Source organism: Dromiciops gliroides, chromosome 2, assembly GCF_019393635.1.
Source record: "Dromiciops gliroides isolate mDroGli1 chromosome 2, mDroGli1.pri, whole genome shotgun sequence".
Classification (NCBI taxonomy): domain Eukaryota; kingdom Metazoa; phylum Chordata; class Mammalia; order Microbiotheria; family Microbiotheriidae; genus Dromiciops; species Dromiciops gliroides.
This window is the reverse complement of record NC_057862.1, coordinates 388,668,989-388,689,771: the sequence shown is the minus strand read 5'-3', so window position 1 is coordinate 388,689,771 and position 20,783 is coordinate 388,668,989. Positions and strand designations below refer to the sequence as shown.

The 20,783-nt window shown below is 43.6% G+C and overlaps 1 protein-coding gene across 1 annotated transcript in view; it reads left to right on the top strand.

Moving 5' to 3' along the window:
- The window catches only part of AIF1L (allograft inflammatory factor 1 like), a 33,975-nt gene extending 14,479 nt beyond the window's left edge, over positions 1–19,496 (top strand). Inside the window, exons 3-6 of the mRNA XM_043988828.1 lie at positions 5,989–6,055; positions 9,717–9,758; positions 14,266–14,428; positions 16,315–19,496. Coding sequence (XP_043844763.1) covers positions 5,989–6,055; positions 9,717–9,758; positions 14,266–14,428; positions 16,315–16,402 — 360 coding nt within the window. The 3' untranslated portion in view covers positions 16,403–19,496. The remainder of the gene's footprint in view (positions 1–5,988; positions 6,056–9,716; positions 9,759–14,265; positions 14,429–16,314) is intronic.
- Positions 19,497–20,783: the final 1,287 nt, after the last annotated feature.

Below are 20,783 nucleotides of genomic sequence, written 5' to 3'. Positions count from 1 at the left end.
CCTCCCTTCAATCAGCCCCACCTCCTTTTTTTCTTTACCCCTTTGCCCCCTAGTTTTACCCTCCCTTTTCTTTCCCCTTTCCCCTCCTACTTCCCTATAGGTAGGGTAAGATAAAATTCTATACCCAAGTGAATGTGTATGTTATTCCCTCTTTGAGCCAAATCAGATGAGAGTAAGGTTGAAACAATGATCACCCCTCCCTTTATTGTAATAGGTCTTTTGTGCCTCTTCATTTGATATGATTTACCCCATTCTGCCTTTCCTCTTCTCCCAAAATAATCCTTTTTGTCATCACATCAAAATCAACTTAGTCCCCTCAGTCTGTGTGTACTCCTCTTATCTGTCCCAATAAAGATACAGTTCTCAAGAATTACTAAGTATTGGAGCAGCTAGGTGGTACAGTGGATAGAGCAGCAGTCCTGGATTCAGGAGAACCTGAATTCAAATTCTACCTCAGACACTTAACACTTATTAGCTGTGTGACCCTGGGCAAGTCACTTAACCCCAATTGCCTCACCAAAAAAAAAAAAATTACTAAGTATCTTCTTTCTTCCCATGTAGGAATGTTGGACATTTAAACCTTATTGAATAACATGTTTTACTTTTTTATGCTTCTCTTGAGTCTTATATTTGTAGATTGAGTTTTTCTGGGGGGTGGGACAATGGGAGTTAAGTGACTTGCCCAGGGTCACACAGCTAGTAAGTGTCTGAGGTCAAATTTGAACTCAGGTCCTCCTGAATCCAGGACCAGTGCTTTATCCACTGCACCACCTAGCTGCCCCAATTGCATTTTTTTTTGGGGGGTGAGGCAGTTGGGGTTAAGTGACTTGCCCAGGGTCACACAGCTAGTGTCAAGTGTCTGAGGCTGGATTTGAACTCGGGTTCTCCTGAATCCAAGACCAGTGCTTTATCCACTGCACCACCTAGCTGCCCCCCATTGCAGTTTTTAATGAGTTGTTTTCCTTAGTCAATTTTTGTCCTTTTTCTAAGCTATTGACTCTTTCTTGCATAACTCTCATTTATTTTCCCAGTTTTTCTTCTACCTCTCTTATTTGGTTTATAAAATCCTTTTGGAGTTCTCCCAAGAGGGCTTTTTGATCTTGAAACCAACTCTTTCCTCTTTAAGGCTTCACATGTAGGCGTTTTGACATTGTTGTCCTCCTCTGAGTTTTTATCCTCCCTGTTGCCATAGTAATTTTCTATGGTAAGGTTTTTTTCCTTTTTCTTATTCATATTTTAGCCTCTTTCATGCCTTTTAAAGTTGAGTTCTGCTCTGGCAGTACAGTGTGCACTGTTGCAAGCTTCTTTTGCTGGGGACCAGGGGCCCAGTCACAGACTTTCTGCTCTGAGGCCTCAGCCACTTGCAGCTTACTCACTACACTGGAGTGACCCAGCCTAATTGGGCCTGTTGGGGGCCTCACGACTAGCCTGCTGTGCCACTAGCTTGCTGAGCTAGGACCTTGGATCCTCAGATGCTGATCTGTGCTATGACTATAAGAGCCTTTTGCTGGCTTGCCCAAAGTTCCTTTTTTACCCAGGTGAGACAGACGTTTCCTGAAGATTTTCTAAGTTATCTTAAGTTGAAAAACTGTTTCAGTCTGTCTTTTTGTAGGCTTTGCAGCTCCAGAATCTGTTGAAAGGCTTAATTTTGAATGTTGTTTCTGAGGAAAATTTGGGAGAGCTCAGGCAGCTTCCTGGCTTCACTATGCCGTTTTGGTTCCCAAAATTCACCACTTCCAAGAAACCTTCCCTGATTAACTTTGCCCCATACTGATCATTCTTTTTGGCCCACATTCCAATATGCAATTGAGAATATAGTTTATATTTCTTGTATTTATTCATGTCCAGCTTTGCAATTTTTCCCTAATTGTTTCATGGGTGTAGGTTTTATTTCTGAGAGAATTGACTCTTCCTTGTACTTACCTTGATTTCGGTTCCACTCCCCAAATATTTAGGAAGACACTGTGTATACAGATGGTGCTCAATAAATGTTTGTTGAATGAGTACATGAATTAATATTTTGATCCATCCATACTCAAGATAAGGTCAAAAGCTGTTACAAGATTTCACAGAAATTTGAGCTGAAAGGCTGTCGAATGTCAGATCTGACAGGTGCCTTAGAACATAGTATATTAGAGGTAGAAAAATACTGACCTAGAGATGACCTTCTCTAATTTCTTCATTTTAGAGAGGAAGTCACTAAGACCCAGAGGAAGACCCTGAAGAAAAAAAAAGACTAGAACAGAGGAAGTCAAGTAGAAAACCTTGAATGAGAGGGGCCTTAGAGAAGAGAGGCTTTGAAGCCACGGAAGACTAGATTCAGCTTACAGCAAAATGAATACAGTAGAGAAGGCCCAGGGTGCATACAAATCAGGCCCCAGGTGTGGCAGTGATTGGTCACTGGGATGCAGTGCCTGGGTGGCCAAGGCAGGAAATTACAGCTGCCTAATTCCAATCCCCCAATCAGGGTGCTCATATTTGCTTCCTACTTTGACAGAGGGGATGCAGTTATAATCGTAGACTATTCCTTTTGGAAGGGATCATGGAGATCCTCTAGTCTAGGAATTCTTCACCATTTTTTTTTGTTTGTTTGTTTGTTTTCGTTTTTTTGTTTTTTAGTGAGACAATTGGGGTTAGGTGACTTGCCCAGGGTCACACAGCTAGTAAGTGTTAAGTGTCTGAGGCCGGATTTGAACTCAAGTCCTCCTGACTCCAGGGCCAGTGCTCTATCCACTACACCACCTAGCTGCCCCCTTTTTTTGTTTGTTTGTTTTTTATGAATTATTCACCATTTTCATGTCATAGACCCTTTGACAGTTTGTTGAAGCCTAACAAACCTTTCTCAGAATGTATGTGTATATACAAGTACATATATATGTGTATATTCCACCTATATACATGTATACATGTATATACTAATACACATGCATGTATACATGTGTGTAAATACAATATATACATAGTATATAAATACATAAAGAAAAATACAGATTACAAAGGGAATCGGTTATATCGAAATATAATTTTCAAAATATTCTAAAAAGAAAAAAAAAGGCTCATTAGCCCCAGACTATGAACTCCTTCATTCTAGGGCAGCCCTCTCATTTTACTGAAGCCCAGAGTCACATACAGTCAGTGGCAGAAGCAGAACTCTCAATTCCTGCTCTACTGTTCAGATAACTGATCAGATATCTACGTGTCAGAGGTCCTCATCCCCTCTTGTGTTTGCTTGCTCTTTTCATTTAATCTCATTGGCTTCTGGTTTGGTTGATTGATGTGGGAATGTTTTCTTCTTCTTTTTTGGGGGGGGAAGCCATTGGGGTTAAGTGACTTCCCTTGGATCACACAGGTAGTAAGTGCCTGAAGCCAAATTTGAACTCAGGTCCTTCTGACTCCAGGGCTGGTGCTCTCTCCATTGTACCACATAGCTATCCCTGTATCTGCTTTTCTTAACAGACCAACTCAAATGAACAAGTCAACAAGTATTTATTAAATGCTTACTATATGGGAGGCACTATAATAAGTGCTGAGGATACAAAGAGAATCCCAAACAGATCCTACCCTCAAGGGGCTTACATTCTAACGGGGGAGACAACATGCAAACATCTATGTACATACAAGATACATATGGGGGGGGCAGCGAGGTGGCGTAGTGGATAAAGCACTGGCCCTGGATTCAGGAGTACCTGAGTTCAAATCTGGCCTCAGACACTTGACACTTATTAGCTGTGTGACCCTGGGCAAGTCACTTAACCCCCATTGCCCCGCCCCCACCCCCCCAAAAAGATACATATATGGGATAAATAGGAAGTAATCTCAGGGGCAAAGCACCAACTGTTGGGGAGAGAGGAGGACCTGGAAAGGCCTCTTGCAGAAGGTGGGATTTGAGCTGGGTCTTGAAGGAAGCCAGGAGCCAGAGACAAGAAGAAAGGGCTTTGTAAGCATGGGAGACAGCCTGTGAAAAGGCACAGAGTCAGGAGATGAAGTGTTGTCTGGGAAGAAACACCCATCAAACCAGTGTCACTGGATCACACAGTATGTGGAGGACTTTAAAAGCCAAACTGAGGATTTTCTATTTGATCATAGAAGTCCCAGGAAGCCACTGGAGTTTATTTTAGTGGGAGAGTTAACATGGTCAGACCTGCATTTTAGAAGATTACTTTGGCAGCTGATTGGAGAATGGATGGGAATGGGGGAGAGACTGGAGGTAGATGGATGAGCCAGTAGGCATGAAACAATGAGGGTGGACACATTGTCAGAGGACAGAAGGGGATGTAGATGAGAGATGTTTCTTTTCTTTTCTTTTTTTTGCGGGGCAGTGAGGGTTAAGTGACTTGCCCAGGGTCACACAGCTAGTAAGTGCCAAGTGTCTGAGGTTGGATTTGAACTCAGGTCCTCCTGAATCTGGGGCTGGTGCTCTATCCACTGTGCCACCCAGCTGCCCCAGGAGAGATGTTTCTAATGGCAAGACTTGGTAACATCCTTGCCTCCTGCCCTTACTACTCACACTCCGAAATGCCCAGCATATAGTTCTGCTATAATGCTTGTTTCACAAACAAATTTACTCTAATGTGATTGATATATTAGGGAACATTTTGAGCATAACTCAAATTTCAAGTTTATTTCTACTCGAAAGAGGACCATTGAAAACACAGAAAACCTCACTACTTCATGATAACTCACAAGCTACAGTCTTTCCAGTGCCCATTTCCACAAGCAAACTTCAGGTCTTTTTAAAAAAAAGTGTCATGTTTAATGTGTCACTAAGTTCTTGAGCATTGCACAACTAAATCCCATTTTCCCCATAAGCCTTGTGATTTTTATTGTGTGATTTTTGCATAGGACTGTGCTTTTTTTGGGAGGGGAGGTGGAAATGTATATGTTGCACTAGAGCAGAACTTTTTATCCCCAGGTAGAGACAAAGTCACTTCTCCCAGCCTCCACACCCCCCAACCCAAATTCTGGAGAAAAAAATGGAAGTTTGAGGGAGTGTGAGAAAGAAAACAAACAAAAGTCCCCAAAGAATATGAATCCCTTATAAATACATATGACTTCATATTTTTCCAACATACTTTTATTTATTTAAGTAGATTTATGCCTGATCTGTAAAATTGAATTCCTCATACTTTGCTTGCTTGAAGGCAGGGGGTTGAACCAGATGATCTTTTAAGAATCCTTCCAAGTTCTGAGACCTGTCATTCCTCCTTACTTCTGAAAGGTCTGAAATGGCCAGACTTTCCTATAAATTATCAAAGGACCTGAAGGAGCTCCATAAAGTTTCAGATTCCACCTCTGAGGCTTTTTGTATGACCTCTCTGGGTCTCATTTTCCTCATCTGTAAAAATGAGGGGGGGTTGGACCACATGACCTTGAGATCTCTTTCGACTCTGGGTCTACATTCTGTGATGTCATTGGATCCTTACAGCAGTCCTCAGGGAACAGATCAGATATTTGTAGTCCCATTTTACAGATGAGCAAACTGTGGCTTCAAAACCTCAACTTGCTGAGGATTACAAAATGAAGTGCCTGAAGCTCAGACTAGAACCTAGGTGTAGTCTTGGCATGACATCAGGCTGTCTTGGGAAGAGAAGGCACAAGAGCTGTGAGTGTCTGGCCAGGTAAAATTGAAGGTATTCACACCTTGCTAAAAGACATGCCCTCCCCCATTTTGCTTATCTCTATTTCCAGACTTCAAAGAGCAACTGTGAACTAACTATAGCAGTGAGCACATCCTTTGCCCATAGTAGGTGCTTATCTTATGTTTGTTGAATGAATGAATTAGTGACAGAGCTTATCCAACCAGTATCTCTTGTCTAGGTAGGTTATAGAACGTAGCCTTTCACTTTGGTGCCACCATGGAGTACAGAAACCCTCTTTGGCTCATTGGCTTGTAAAGGGAGGCTGTAGGCAAATGGATTTTTGTGTCTATGAATTCCCCCTTCCCCTTGTCTTCCCTCCCCCTGAGGACTGTTCCTCTCTGTCTCTCAGGAATTTCTCTGTGACCAGAAGTACAGTGATGAAGAAAACCTGGAGGAAAAGCTCACAGCCTTCAAGGGTAAGCCTGGGTTGGCGGCCCCCCGAAACCCATCTGGGAGGGCTTCCAGATGAAGCCCGTCTATCCTGGGAAAGCCCAAGGCCAGTTGCTGTTGACTCTGTCCCTTGTTCCCTTTGGATTCATTCCTTGGGCGGCAAACAAAGCCGCCAGATAGATCTCTGTCCCATGGGTCTGGGCCATGACCTTATATCCATTTTGGAACTCACCCTGTCCCTTTTTCCTTTGTGTTTTGTTTTGTTGTTTTGTTTTTTTGTGGAATCCAGGCCGGATCCACCAAGTGTGGGATTCTCAGTGGATCCCACTGAGGGGAGAGTTCTCCTATTCCTGTCTTGGTCCCTCAGACGGGAACTTACTTTGACCGTTCCTGCCCAGGAGATGCTCGCCATACCTTTAGGGTTCCATGCCCCACAGGACTGCAGACATCCCAGGCCGGACCCTTCCTCCTTTGCCTCTCCTCCTGCCCTGTCTCAGGTCTGCAGGGCTGGCTTGTTTCTGCTTTGCTATCCGAGCCCTACTGGCTCTCTGTAGCCTTGCACAATCAGTCCATTGTGAGCTGCCCTCTCCCCCTCCAAGCCTAGCGTCTCAGGAGCCCCTGTGGAGAATGGGCATTTGTGTAGCTGCACTGGGGCAGGGGGGCAGGATTTCTGCCCATTGAATTCCCAGCAGCACGGGATGAAAAGAAAACACGAACATGGAGCCCATGTTGGAAAAGAGGCTGCATAAAGGCTCTTCTGTGTCGGGCCATGCCTTACAGCTTCCAGCCAGCAATGCCCCCACAGAGGAAATATATATGTAAGGAGTGTGAGCGGCTGAATCTCTTCTGGACTGGCCCATACACATGGGGCAGAGGAAGCTTTGTCCTTGGGGAGGACACAAGCAGTAATATATAACTTCATGACCCTGAGCAAACAAACTTTATGGTATGCTGATCAGTCAGGCAACAAATATTTACTAAGCACTTGCAAAAGTGCCAGCACTTGGGGCAGCTAGGTGGCTCAGTGGATAAAGCACCGGTCCTGGATTCAGGAGGACTTGAGTTCAAATCCGACCTCAGACACTTCACACTTACTAGCTGTGTGACCCTGGGCAAGTCACTTAACCCCAATTGCCTCACAAAACAAAAGAAAAAAGAAAGAAAGAAAAGTGTCAGCACTGCAGGCTAAGCCCTCAAGGAGCTCACAGTCTAAAGGGGGAGACAGTATGCAAATACTGGCTATATAGACAAGATAGACACAGGACGAGTGGAAGGCAGTTTCAGAGAGAAGGTGCTAGCAGTAGGGTGGACCAGGAAAGGCCTCCTTCAGAAAGTGGAATTTGAGCTGAGGCTTGAGGGAAGCCCAGGAAACTTAAGAGAGAAAGAGATGAGGATACAGAGCCTCCCAGGCATGAGAGACAGACAGTCAGTGCACAGGCATGGTAGCGACAGGAAGTTGAGTGTCTGGGGATATAAATATAAGCAAAAAGAAAGACAATCCCTAAAAAAACAAAACAAAACACCACAACTAGGGGCAGCTAGGTGGCGCAGTGGATAGAACATTGGGCCTGGATTCAGGAGTACTTGAGTTAAAATCTGGCCTGAGACACTTGACACTTACTAGCTGTATGACCCAGGGCAAGTCACTCAACCCTCATTGCCCTGAAAAAAAGGGGGGGGGGGCAGCTAGGTGGCTCAGTGGATAAAGCACCGGCCCTGGACTCAGGAGGACCTGAGTTCAAATTCAACCACAACACTTGACACTAGCTGTGTGACCCTGGGCAAGTCACTTAACCCTCATTGCCCCGCCCCCCCCAAATTATAATAATAAAATAAATTTTTTAAAAAAGAGAGAGTTTAGAATGGAGAGAAGGAGCTCAAGATGGAACCTTAGAGGCTGTTTATGATTAGCTGGCATGACACAGATGAAAAACCCAGGAAAGGAGACTGAGGAGAGGTTGGACATCATTCCCTTTCGTTACATTTCTTTTCTTGCTTCAGTCTCATAAATAACTAGGCTACCTTTCTTCCAAGTGGTTCAGAGAATATCCCATATGTCATCTCAGTGACCACTTTTTGGAAAAATTAAATATTTTATTAAAAACATTACTGAAAATCAATATAACCAATTAAACTTAGTTTAGTAAATATTTACATTTTCATTAATTTCAGTGAAAAATTTTTAGTCCTCTTTAACTCCCTCAGCTCCATCTCTTAAGTTTCTCTGGCTTCCTTCAAGACTCAGAAAAAAAAGGGAGGTGGGAGGAAATTTACATGATAACTTTATTATCTATTTAAAAGGAATAGCAAGTTGTACATAATAGATTCACAGTTTTGTGTGCAATCATCTTTTCTATTATGCTATATTATAAAGATGCTTGTTTTATTCCATTAATGAAATATAAAACAAATTTTAAATTTTTTAAAAAGACTTAGCTCAAATCCCACTTTCTGCAAAAGGCCTTTTAGTCTCTAAGTCCATATCAAAATTCTCTGTTTTCTCATTTGTTTGGCTCTTATACAGCCATAGTATAGTTTTACCTTTTAGTTTTGCTTCTTTTGGGGGGGGGGGTCCCTTTACATTATTCTATAAAGGTCTAAAGACACTTAACACTTACTAGCTGTGTGACCCTGGGCAAGTCACTTAACCCCAATTGCCTCACTTAAAAAAAAAATTTTCTAAAATTCCTTCAATTTATTGGATTCAAATGCATTACAGTATTTTATAATATTGATGTACCATAATTTAACTCTTAATTCCCCTATTAGATATTTAAGTTGATTTCAGTTTTTGTTTTGAAATTAAATATATGATGCCGCTATGAAATTTTTTTTAAAAACAAATTAATCTTTTAAAAATTGACTCTTTAAAGGGTATATTCCCAAAGATTGGGTGGAAGGGCATGATTATTTTTGTAACTTTTACTACACATTGCCAGACTGCTTCCTAAAAACGATTCTGCAAATTTGTACTTGCACCTGTAATGAATGGATGTACTTGTTTCTCCACAATTTCTTATTTATCTTCATAGTATTACTGAGAGAGAAGGAGGAAGCAGGTAACCTTACCTCTTTTCCAGAAAGGACAATTGAGTCTCAGAGAGATTAAACCCCTCATTTGAAGATAAACTGGATGTTAGTAGAGGAATATGAATAAGGATGAAAGGATATGCAGATTCTCTGAATAGACTGCCAAAAAAATAATAATTCACATTTACTTAATTCTTTTTTTTTTTTTTTTGTGGGGCAATGGGGGTTAAGTGACCCGCCCGGGGTCACATAGCTAGTAAGTGTCAAGGGTCTGAGGAGGCCGAATTTGAACTCAGGTACTCCTGAATCCAGGGCCAGTGCTTTATCCACTGCGCCACCTAGCTGGCCCTACTTAATTCTTTAAGGTTTATAAAATGCTTCATTCACAACAATCCTATGAGGTACCTGTGGGAGTGTCATTATCATCCCCATTTTACAGATGAGAAAATTGAAGCTCAGAATTAAGTGACTTGCCCACAGTCTAAGAAATCTTAGAGCTGGGACTCGAACCCAAGACTTCTGACTCAGTCCCATGCTCTTTCTTCTTCCCCTTCCTGTTTCCCTGAGCCAACTGATAGTTTGGCCTTCTGATGAAGTTCTTGTTTGCTGCTTTCTTTGGGCTCCAGCTAACATAGACTCTCTCATTCTGTCTTCCAGAGAAGTATATGGAATTTGACCTGAACAATGAAGGAGAAATCGGTAAGTCAATTCACTAAAGGCAAAGCAGGACTGAGAAATTCCACGGAGGTTGGGGAGGGAGAGGGAAGGTGGGAAGGGAAATGCATGCATACAGAGGACATACCCAGGGGTGCTGAGTTAGAGTCCACATTCACCTATGTATGTGATTAGGGAAGAATCACAGAATTTAGAGGGGAGAAGGACCTCATTAGCCAACTGATACCTGATGAGGGGTCATCTAGACTCTGCTTGAAGACATCTAGGCGGGGGGGGGGGGGGGGGCCCCCGCAGTGAAGGTTAAATGACTTGCCCAGGGTCACACAGCTGGTAAGTGTCAAGTGTCTGGGTCCAGATTTGAACTCAGGGCCTCCTGAATCCAGGACCAGTGCTTTATCCACTGTGCCACCTAGCTGCCCCAGGAATGAATAATTCTGAAAAATACCTGGGAGTTTTAGTGCAAATTCAGGCTCGATAAGAGTAAGTGGCAACCAAAAAATCCCCAATGCAATCTTGGACTGAGTTAAAAGGGGTATATCTTCCAAGAGTACTTTGCTTTCATCAGACCTCATATGGAGTATTGTGTTCAGTTGTGGCATTCATGGTTTAAGAAGCATCCAGAGGAAGGCAGGGTTCCTGAGGATGCCACAGAGGATCAGCTGAAGGAACTGGGCATGTTTGTCTTAGAGAAGAAAAAACTTAAGGGGCATATGAGAGCTATCTTCATGTATCTGAAGAGCTCTTGTCTGGAGAAGGGACTGGATGCGGTCTGATTGGCCCCGCAAGGCAAAAACAAGAGCAGCGGTCTGATGTCTCAAAAGGAAGAAAAATTTCAGCTCATCATTAAGAAAAAAACCTTCCTAATAATTAGAGCCATCCAAAAGGGGAAAATAGGCTATCCAGCCTAGCATGGAGAAACCTTTCTTTGGACATCTTCATGGAAAGACTGAATGGTCGCTCGCTAGATGAGCTAGAGCGGGGATTCCTTTCTTATGTGGACTGACCTAGGTGGCCTCTGAGATCCCTAACAACTCTCCAATTCTTTAAGTCTGCAAAATTGCAGAGCAGATGTCAGTCTGCACATCAGTTAAGAGAATTCCCTTGCTGAGAGTTCACTGTATTGATGAAATCAAAGGTCCTGAACATGCATACATGTACATGTATATGTGCATATTTATGATATATGAAATATGTATTTTGTGGAGGATGATGTGACTTTTTTCCCTTTTTTTTTTGGTACAGGGCTGGGTAGGCAAAATGCCACGAAACATCCCTTTATAAAGTATAAGGGTGGGAAGTTGGGGGGTAGAGAAAGGGCTTGTCTTTTGGGGGAAATGTAAACATTTAAAATATATGTCATATGGGATGACTCTCTGAGAGGTAATAGGGTTAAGATTACCGAGAGAGGGGGCAGCTAGGTGGCGCAGTGGATAAAACACCAGCCCTGGATTCAGGAAAACCTGAGTTCAAATCCGGCCTCAGACATTTGACACTTACTAGCTGTGTGACCCTGGGTAAGTCACTTAACCCTCATTGCCCTGCTCAAAAAATAAAACAAAAAACCAAAACAGAACCAAAAGATTACTGGGAGAAATTCTTGAGCTGTAAAAAACCAAAATATAGCAATGAAATTTTATGTTGAAAAATTTAAAAGACAGAGAAGGAAAGAAGAGAGAAGAGAGAGGGAGAGGCAGAGGGAGAAATGGGAAGAGGGAGAGAGGCAGAAGGGGGAGGAGGAGGAAGAGGGAGAGGGCTCATTTCACTCCCATTTGCCCCAGCCCTCTCATCCTGAGCCACTGTTTCCCAAAGATTTGAAAGTGGCCTGGCAGCCTCCTCCTGGGTTGCTGATAATGCATTGTTTCACAGGAGAGCAAGGGTGGTGGAGGGGAAGGGGTTGAGGACAGGGTGGGGTTCTGTCCAAAGCACCAGCTCCACAGGGGTGGGGGTAGGGGGGTTCTTTGCCTGTGTGTGCCTTCTTTGTTTTTCCTGCATTTTTTTCTTGTTTGTTTTCCTTCTCTGCGTGGTATTTTTGGCATCTGAGTTCCTCCCAGCTGGGGAGGTGCCCCTTCACTTCCCCGTGGGGTGGGGGGACATTGTGAGGAGCTGGCACCTGCTGTTCTGCTGAACTGCATTAAGTACAAGTCTGCTTGCCAACTTGCTGCCCCCACCCTACAATGAAGTTCCTTTCGGGGAGGAAAGAAGCTTCAACGAACAGAGACCTGCCTCTACTGCAGGAAGGGGGCAACGGGAGGCAGGAATGACCCCTGCTATAACTTCTTTCAACAATCCAGCAAACATTTATTACGCAACTACTGGATGAGAAGACCCTGTGCATTGCTCTGGGGATATAAAGACACAATTTCAGCCTGTGATGAACTTATGTTTTAACAGGAGCTCAAGCATACACAAATAAGTATTGATCAATCATTTAGGAAGCATTTATTAAGGACTTTCTATGTGCTATGCACTGTGCTAGGCACTGGAAACACAAATAGAAAGAAGGAAACAAGGGGGCAGCTAGGTGGGTCAGTGAATAGAGCACTGGCTCTGGAGTCAGAAGGACCTGTTCAAATCCAGCCTCAGACACTTACTAGCTGTATGACCCTGAGCAAATCACTTAACCCTGATTGCTACCCCCCCAAAAAAAAAGAAAGAAAGAAAGAAAGAAAGAATGAAGCAAGCAGTCTTCTCTCAAGCTTACATTCTTTTTTTTTTTTTGTGGGGCAATGGGGGTTAAGTGACTTGCCCAGGGTCACACAGCTAGTAAGTGTCAAGTGTCTGAGGCCGGATTTGAACGCAGGTACTCCTGAATCCAGGGCCAGTGCTTTATCCACTGTGCCACCTAGCTGCCCTCCTTCAACCTTATATTCTAAGCAGTATGGTTCAAGGTAAACTGTGATTAGAATAAAGAAAATTCTGGGGCAGCTAGGTGGGGCAGTGGGTAGAGCACCGGCCCTGGATTCAGGAGGACCTGAGTTCAAATCCGGCCTCAGACACTTAACACTTACTAGCTGTGTGACCCTGGGCAAGTTGCTTAACCCCAATTGCCTCACTAAAAAAAAAAAAAGAATAAAGAAAATTCTAATGAGGTGACCCAAAGAAATTTTGAAGTAAAGTGAAATAAATTATAGCAGGTGATCAGAGAAAACTTAACAGAGGACATGGCACCTGAGCTGAACCTTTAAGGAACAGTAGGATTTCATCAAGTGGAAATATGGAAGGTGTACATTCCAGGCATGGAAGCAAGACAAGATCAAGGCATGGTTTAGCTAGACTATAGAGTGATTAAAGGAGAGTAGGATGAAATGAGGACAGAAAGGTAGGTTGGAGGCAGATTGTAGAGGCTCTTCAATTCCAGGCTGAGGAGTTTGTATTTTATCCTAGGGGTAAGAAATATCATCTTTATTTCCAAATGTCTCTTCCCCTCCCTACCCAAAGAGCTATCTTTTGTAACAAAGGAAAAAAAAAACTAGAGGAAAAAAAAGGCAGTTCTGTTTAATTAGCCAGTAAGACTGACAGTATATGAAATATTCTACAACCAGAGCCTCCGTCTTCTGCGAAGAAAGGAGGGAAGTAGGCCCATTTTCTCATCTCTTCTTTGTCAGGCTTACTGGAACATCTGTCAGCTGCTCCTTAGAAGAGAATCCCCACCGAAGACTACTAACACCCAGTCCTTTGGGTGCCAAATCACCTTGTCCTACTCTTTGGTACCTTTATAGAGAAAAAACCCTAGAATCATAAAATCTTGAGCTAGAAAGGATCTTTTTTTTTTTTTTTTGGTGAGGCAATTGGGGTTAAGTTACTTGCCCAGGGTCACACAGCTAGTAAGTGTCAAGGGTCTGAGGTCGGATTTGAACTCAGGTCCTCCTGACTTCAGGACCGGTGTTCTATCCACTGCACCACCTAGCTGCCCCTAGAAAGGATCTTAAAAGACACAATCATCATATAATGTCAGAGCTAGAAGGGCCATTAGATGCCCTTTAGTCCAGTGGTGTCAAACTCAGAAAGGATTTCTGCATAGACCACACATTGACTTAGAAAACTACAATTTAACATTATGTTGTATTGTATTTTTATCTATTTTGTTAAACATTTCCAAATTACTTTGGGGGGGGGGAGGTTAAGGCAATTGGGGTTAAGTGACTTGCCCAGGGTCACACAGCTAGTAAGTATCAAATGTCTGAGGTCGGATTTGAACTCACGTCCTCCTGAATCCAGGGCCAGTGTTCTATCTACTGTACCACCTAGCTGCCCCCATAGTTTGGGGATTTTTTTGTTTGTTTGGTCGGTTTGGTTTGGTTTGATTTTTTGGTTTTTTTGGTGGGGCAATGAGGGTTAAGTGCCAATTATATTTTAATCTGGTTTGCACTGGGGAGCAACCTTGAGGTTGACACCTGATCTAGCCCAATCCTGTTGTCATTCAGAAGAGGAAAGTGAGAAAAACAGAAAAGGAAAATGCATGTTCTGGACCAGCAGTCTTCCTTGCAAATATATCCTGTCCAAGTTCAGTAAATTGCTTTTTCCCTGGCAGACCTGATGTCCCTGAAGCGGATGATGGAGAAGTTAGGTGTCCCAAAGACCCACCTGGAGATGAAGAAGATAATTTCCGAGGTGACAGGTGGGGTCAGTGATACCATCTCCTACCGGGACTTTGTGAATATGATGCTTGGGAAACGTTCAGCTGTCCTCAAGCTGTGAGTAGCTCTCCCTGATTCTGCCTCCCCAAGTCTCTAAAGCCCAAACTATTCTATGCAGGCATATTTCCCAACTTGGGACTTTGCATTCATCCCCAGCCCTGGTACTGGTCTCTTTGCTCTCCTGCCTCTGCCTTCCTTACCTCTTTCCAGAATATCCATCCCATGGAGTCCCTAGTTTCTTATCCTTGAAGAGGTATATATGGGTTATTTGAAGACATCACAGAATAGATGTGAGAGAAGCTTAGAAGCTTATTTACTTCAACCCCCATCTTTTGGAGGAGAAAACAGACCTAGAAAGGGGAAACAGCTTACCCAAGGTCTCATAGAAACTTAGTGGCAGAGAATCCCATGAGATAGTGCTCTCAAAACCCTAATTACTCCTCCAAGGTCCTAGAAGCTTTCATACATGATACAAATGGGAATTACTGTAAGTCAGACCTTTTGATCCCTAAGTATTGTACCTCTCCATCCATTTACATTTATATTTGAGAGGTAGTGTGGCATAGTGGGCAGTGAGGTAGCACCGTAGATAGAGCACCAGCCCTAGAGTCAGGAAGACTCACCTTCCCGAGTTCAAATCTGGTCTCAGATACTTACTAGCTGTGAGAACCTGGGCAAGTCACCTAATCCTGTTTGTCTCAGTTTCTTCATCTATAAAATGAGCTGGAGAAGGAAATGGCAAACTGTTCTGGTATCTTGCCTAAGAAAACCCCAAATGGGGTCATAAAAGGTTGGACCCAAATGAAAATGACTGAACAGCAACAAAATGTCATAGTGGATAGAATGCTGGACTGGGAGTCGGAAAGACCTCAGTTCAAATCCTGCCTCAGATGTTCAATAGCTATATCACCCTAGGCAACCCATTTAACTTCTTGGAACTTCAGTTTCCTTATCTGTAAAATGGGAGGACCTCTGGAGTCTCTTCCAGCTCAGATATTATACTTTCCCATCCATGCCATGTCTTTTTTCACTCTGCTAGACTCTTGCTATCTTTCCATGGGCGAAGCAATGATTCTATTCTGTTCTCAAAGGTTGCCTGGGTTCCTAATAGAGAAGAATAGGACTTTCCTTTTTAAAAAAAATTTATAATTCTTGTAGTAAAATTGCTGTTCCTGAAGTGATTGTTGCCAACTTTGGTTTCTTTAAGTCTTTGTGGAAAGCAGCCAAGACTGGGACCTGCCGATTTTTTTTTTCTTTTACCAGAAGGTAGTCCCTCTGTCCCCTACTTTCTCAGTGCCTCACTGCCCTTCCCTCAGGTAGCTCCAGGCTGTCCCAGGTAGAACCAGCCATGAGTTGCTGCTAGTCTTATGATCATTGGAAATAGAGCCAGAGCCAGAGGTTTCATTCCCCACAGACCAGTGCTTTTTAAAGGTGTGCAGTGTACTTTGAAACTTGCTGTGTGGTCCGTGAATTGCATGGAATTCACAATTGCATGTCTTGCCTGAGTGCTTCAGGAATTTCATGGAACTTAACTAGAGTGCCACAGCTAGGAATCTCCCAGGAATTACGTTATCCCCCTTTTCCAGATGACACTGAGAAGAGTTAGAAGGATCACATGTCTAGTAAGTGCCAAAGGTGAGGTTTGAACCCAGGTTTTTCCTGACTCCAGCTTCAATGCTCTTTCTACCACAAAACCCAGCTGGTCAGTTCTGCTCCACCAATTAATAACCATGTGAGGATGAGTTGCTTAACCATTTCGAGTCTCAGTTTATTCTTCTGTAAAATGGGAGTAATGATTCCCATCCTGAATAAGTTTTTTGTAAGGTTCTAATGAGATCACATGTAAAAGTTTAGGTAAATAAAAGGTATGTTCCCAGTGCAGGAGAACACATATACCAATCTAATCCAGTTTTTCTTTTCTCATTGTCCCCCACCCTCAACAGAGTCATGATGTTTGAAGGAAAAGCCAATGAGAGTGCCCCCAAGCCTGTCGGCCCTCCTCCCGAGAGAGACATTGCCAGCCTACCCTGAAAGTCCTTGCTCTACCTGCCTGCCTGCTTCCCCGGCCAGCACTCAGCTGGACTTCTAGTGTCTCCTTATGACTTTTCTTGTTTGTTTGTTTGTTCCTTATTGCTTTGTGGGTTTTGTTTGCTCCTTGTTGGTTTGTTTTTCTTTCATTTTTTACGTTAAAAAGTTTTAGTGATTTTTTTTTTAAAGGCACAAACTAATCTGCCTTAGGGGAGTTAGAAAATGGGAGGAATCCAGTGCCTTTGGTCCCCTCCCTTCTTTTGCAGAAGGGCTCATCTGACTTGAGATGAATGTTGGGGTATCGCTGATATTAAACCAAATACCCATCCTTGGAGACCACTATTTCCTTTCTTCCATGAGGTCTCTGGGTAAAATTAGGTGCACTCCATTGTGAGATAAGGGACCTTAGATTTGGGACCTGCAGATATCTTCCCACTTCTCCTAGTAGCTTTTGGGGTGATCTGAGCCAGAATTTCACTTTACCTGCCTCTTACTGTCCACAGGACTCTGTGGTCCTGATGATATAGATGCCTTCTCCATGGATAGCATACTAGAAGGCTGGGAGCATAGGCAAAATAGCTGCCTACCACTAAGGTTTTCCCCATCTGCTCTGTGGTCCCAGCTGCCCCTAGACCTGTCTTCTAGAACTCAGGCTGGTCAGCCTTTCCATTTGGTATAATCCGGGTCTCCAGTAATTTTGCTAGCTCTAAGCCCCGACTCCTGTCATCACGAGTGAAGGAAAGAGAAGGTGCTGAAATCAAGCTGCAAGGATTGAAAAGAAAAGAGAGGGCAGAAGAAAGAACTAAAAAGTTGGGCCCAACAGAGGATCACAAGAAAGTTACCTTTGGGACCTTGCTTTCTGGAAATGAACACATCTGGGGGCCACTGATGACCATGAGGGGAGGAACAAGCTAACTCCCAGGTGGCTGAGAAGTGATGGTAATTATTGGACTGGACAAGAGAGATGTGAGGGAAAAAAAAGGAAAAAAAAAAGAGATGTGAGAAAAAGCTGAGGGGGCTTTTAGGGATCTTCCTTCTAACTTTTAGCTATGTGACCGTCACAGAGAGTCAGCACAGTCCCAGTCCCATTTCAAGGGAGGATCTTGAAAAAAGCATCAGAGACCAGTGGGGAACTGAGAAACCACAGCACCAAAATGTTACACCTGACTCTCTATGAAGAACTAGCATTGGAACCCTCGGGGAGAGGAGGTCACCCTTCTGGCCATGACCCAGTTGGTTGTCTACTCCCTTCAGAAAGCTTTAATGCCTCTTGATAGCAAAGTCCTAGTATCTTGCAAACCTCCATCTGGGTTTTGTTTTCAAATTGCCTCCCTGGTTTCTCTGAGCAGGATATCTCTGACATATCCCTAAGTTGTTGTATTATAGAAACAGAATGGCAGAGCTGGAGGGAATTTTGGACAATGGAACATTAGAACTGGAGACCCTCTGGTCCAACCTTATTGTTAGTAAATAGCTGAGACTAAAACTGTCTCTTGTGGCTGAAAAAGAGAGAGAGAGAGCCAGAAGGAAATTCTTGGTATCTGCTTTGTGTAAAACCTATGCTAGGTGAAGATGACTGGCTACCTCAGTACATACCTTTATAATCTAGCATTAGCATGTGGAGTCCATTTGCCTGGACTGTCCATCTTATTCCTTTCCTTAAAGACCTCTCTGCCTCCTGCTCTCCCAAGCTTCAGAAAGCTAAACCTTTGAAATCCTTGTAGAAAACTGCAACGTTAGTCTACTGATTCATAGTTAACAGGCAGTGCCCTTACGTCTGAGCTACCTGGCGTCATGGAAGTCCTCTCTGGGAGCAGCATTTCAGTGGGCCTGGGGAAGGGGATTATTATGTAGAATTGACCCACCATCAACAATATGACAGGATGGCTATCTGAGCCCCCAGGGCAGCCAGTGATCTTGGAATGCCAGCATATAGCTAGAGCTCTGTAGAAAATGTGACAAAGAAGGACTTTGTCACTAGCTGGATCCCCTTGGTGGGGTGAGGGTGGATCTGTGTTACTGGATTATTTGATGGTGTTAATAACAGCTCTTCGAGGAGGGAGGAAGACTGAAAAATGTAAGTAGTCACATCTGTGAATATTAGGATGTCCCCCATTCTGAGCAGGGCTTGTTATGCTCTGCTCCTGTCTTAATTGTGATAGATGTTGCTAAGCAAAGAACTTAATGAATTACCTTGGAGGCAGAGTAAATAAGCTAAGAGACAGAGAGCCATGTCATTGTTGCATATGAGCCTACCCGGTCCTGACAGGTTCAGGAGCAAGGAAACCTTTTTGGTTATGAGTGGTTGAATTTTGGCTTAAGTAGCTGCCAATATGTGCAAACATAGTTGAAGTTTAACCTTTGAAACATTTCTCCCTATTAAATCCTACCCATATTATTATTTCCTTAAGACAACCAGCAGAACTAGCAGCTGACCTGAAACGTCTCCTCTTCCCCTCCTCCCCATTTTAAACTGCTGTCTCTTTTTTTCACTGGGATGTGCTTTGAGCAAGATAAAATCTATTTTGGCATCCCAGTCAGATACACCACAAATGACTCCCCTAAGAAGTAAGGAAAGAAGGAGCTGGGCTTCTTTCATTGGGTTCTGTGGCTTTCTGTGACCCCAGGAAAGCCTTGGGGATCATTTCCTTCTATTTCTCCAAGAACTGGGAGCAAGTAATTTGCTTACAAGCTCTGAGAAGAGGCAGAGAAAGAAGTATAAGTATTACTCTTTGAAAGGGGTGTCCTCTGAGAAAACACATCTGCTCCTTCTCCACGGCTCCTTTGAGACTCAAAACCTGTTGGAATTCCCCCTCACACAGAGCCATTTCTGGGAAGGGTGACAACCTTGGATGGATCTGAGGAGCTGCCTCTTGCTTCCAGGATTCAACTTTTCTACCTTGGACTTAGAAGCTGTGGACTTTCATATTTGACTTTTTACTTTTGAAAGACCAAGTATGCCCAGATTCTGCCACGGGCTTGGGCCCTTTCTTGTGACTGAAGAGGAAGAGTTCACCAGAGCTGAATGAAGCATCTGTATGTTTGTGTGTCTGGATAGGGGGAAACATATGAGGGGGGGAAGGGGGGGGGAAGGATCACTTCTATAGACTGAAAATAAACTGGACAGAATGGATAGTGGCCTGTTTCTTTTGGAGCTTCTGGGCCCCCTGACATGGGGCTTGGTTTTTATACCCCCAAGGCAGTCTTACAACTGCATCCTCATCACCCTGAGTCCCCAGATCCACTCACCATCTCTTGAGAGGTCCCAGCCATGCTCACCTCCTTCGCAGCTCAACTCATCCTCTGGAATGTTCTATTTCACCAGCAACCTTGACGCCCTTCTCCCTTCCACAACAACTGTGTGAGGTAGGAAGTACAAATGTGTCCACTGAGGAAAGGGAAGCTCACCGAGGTGAGAATTGCCCATTGGTCACATTCAATTCAATTCCCCAAACATTTACAAAGCAGTGTAAGGCACTGAAGATTCATAGTTTGTGCCTGTGAATTGAGTGTGTAGAACTATTGGGGCAAAAACTTCACCCATGCAGTTCAGCAGCTCTTCCCTAACATAAGGATTAGAGAGTTAACTGGACCACTGGGACATTTAGTGACTTGTGTGTGGTCATAGGGTTACATGTAGCAAAGGCAGGATTTGAAGTCAGGTCTTCCTGACTCCAAGGCTGACCCTCTGTTCACTCTACCATCCTACTTCCTTATATCATGCTGGGGGTGGAAAACAAAAACCAGATGCCCTAAAGTGATTCCCATTCTCCTGGGGGATATCAAATGGATATAGAGGAGTAAATGCCTAATAAGGCATAAGAGAAAGAAACAGGAAAGTCTTCCTGGAAGATGTGGTACCTGAGAGGCAGACCGAAGGAAGCTAAGGAGTCCGAGATTGGAAGATGGTAAGGAAGAGAAGCATTCCAGGTATGGGGGACAGTCAGGACAAAGGTAAAAAAGAAAACAGCTAATTATAGGAACAGTAGTTCCATTGCTGGGGGTGTGTGAAAGGAAGTCATATGAAATGTCTAGGAAGGTGAGTTGGAGTCGGATGATGAAGGACTTTTAGATGATTTTTTTGTTTGTTTTTTTTGCAGGGCAATGAGGGTTAAGTGACTTGCCCAGGTCACACAGCTAGTTAAGTGGCAAGTATCTGAGGCTGGATTTGAACTCAGGTCCTTCTGAATCCAAGGCCAGTGCTTTATCCACTGCGCTACCTAGCTGCCCCGATGAAGGATTTTAAATGCCAAGGCTCTGAGGAGTTATTTTATCCTAGAAGCAAAATAAATGAGGAGGAAATGACATGGTCAAACCGGTGCAAGACTATCTTGACAGCTGGGAGGATAATGCTCCCTAGAGGCAGGGAGACTGATAAGGAAGC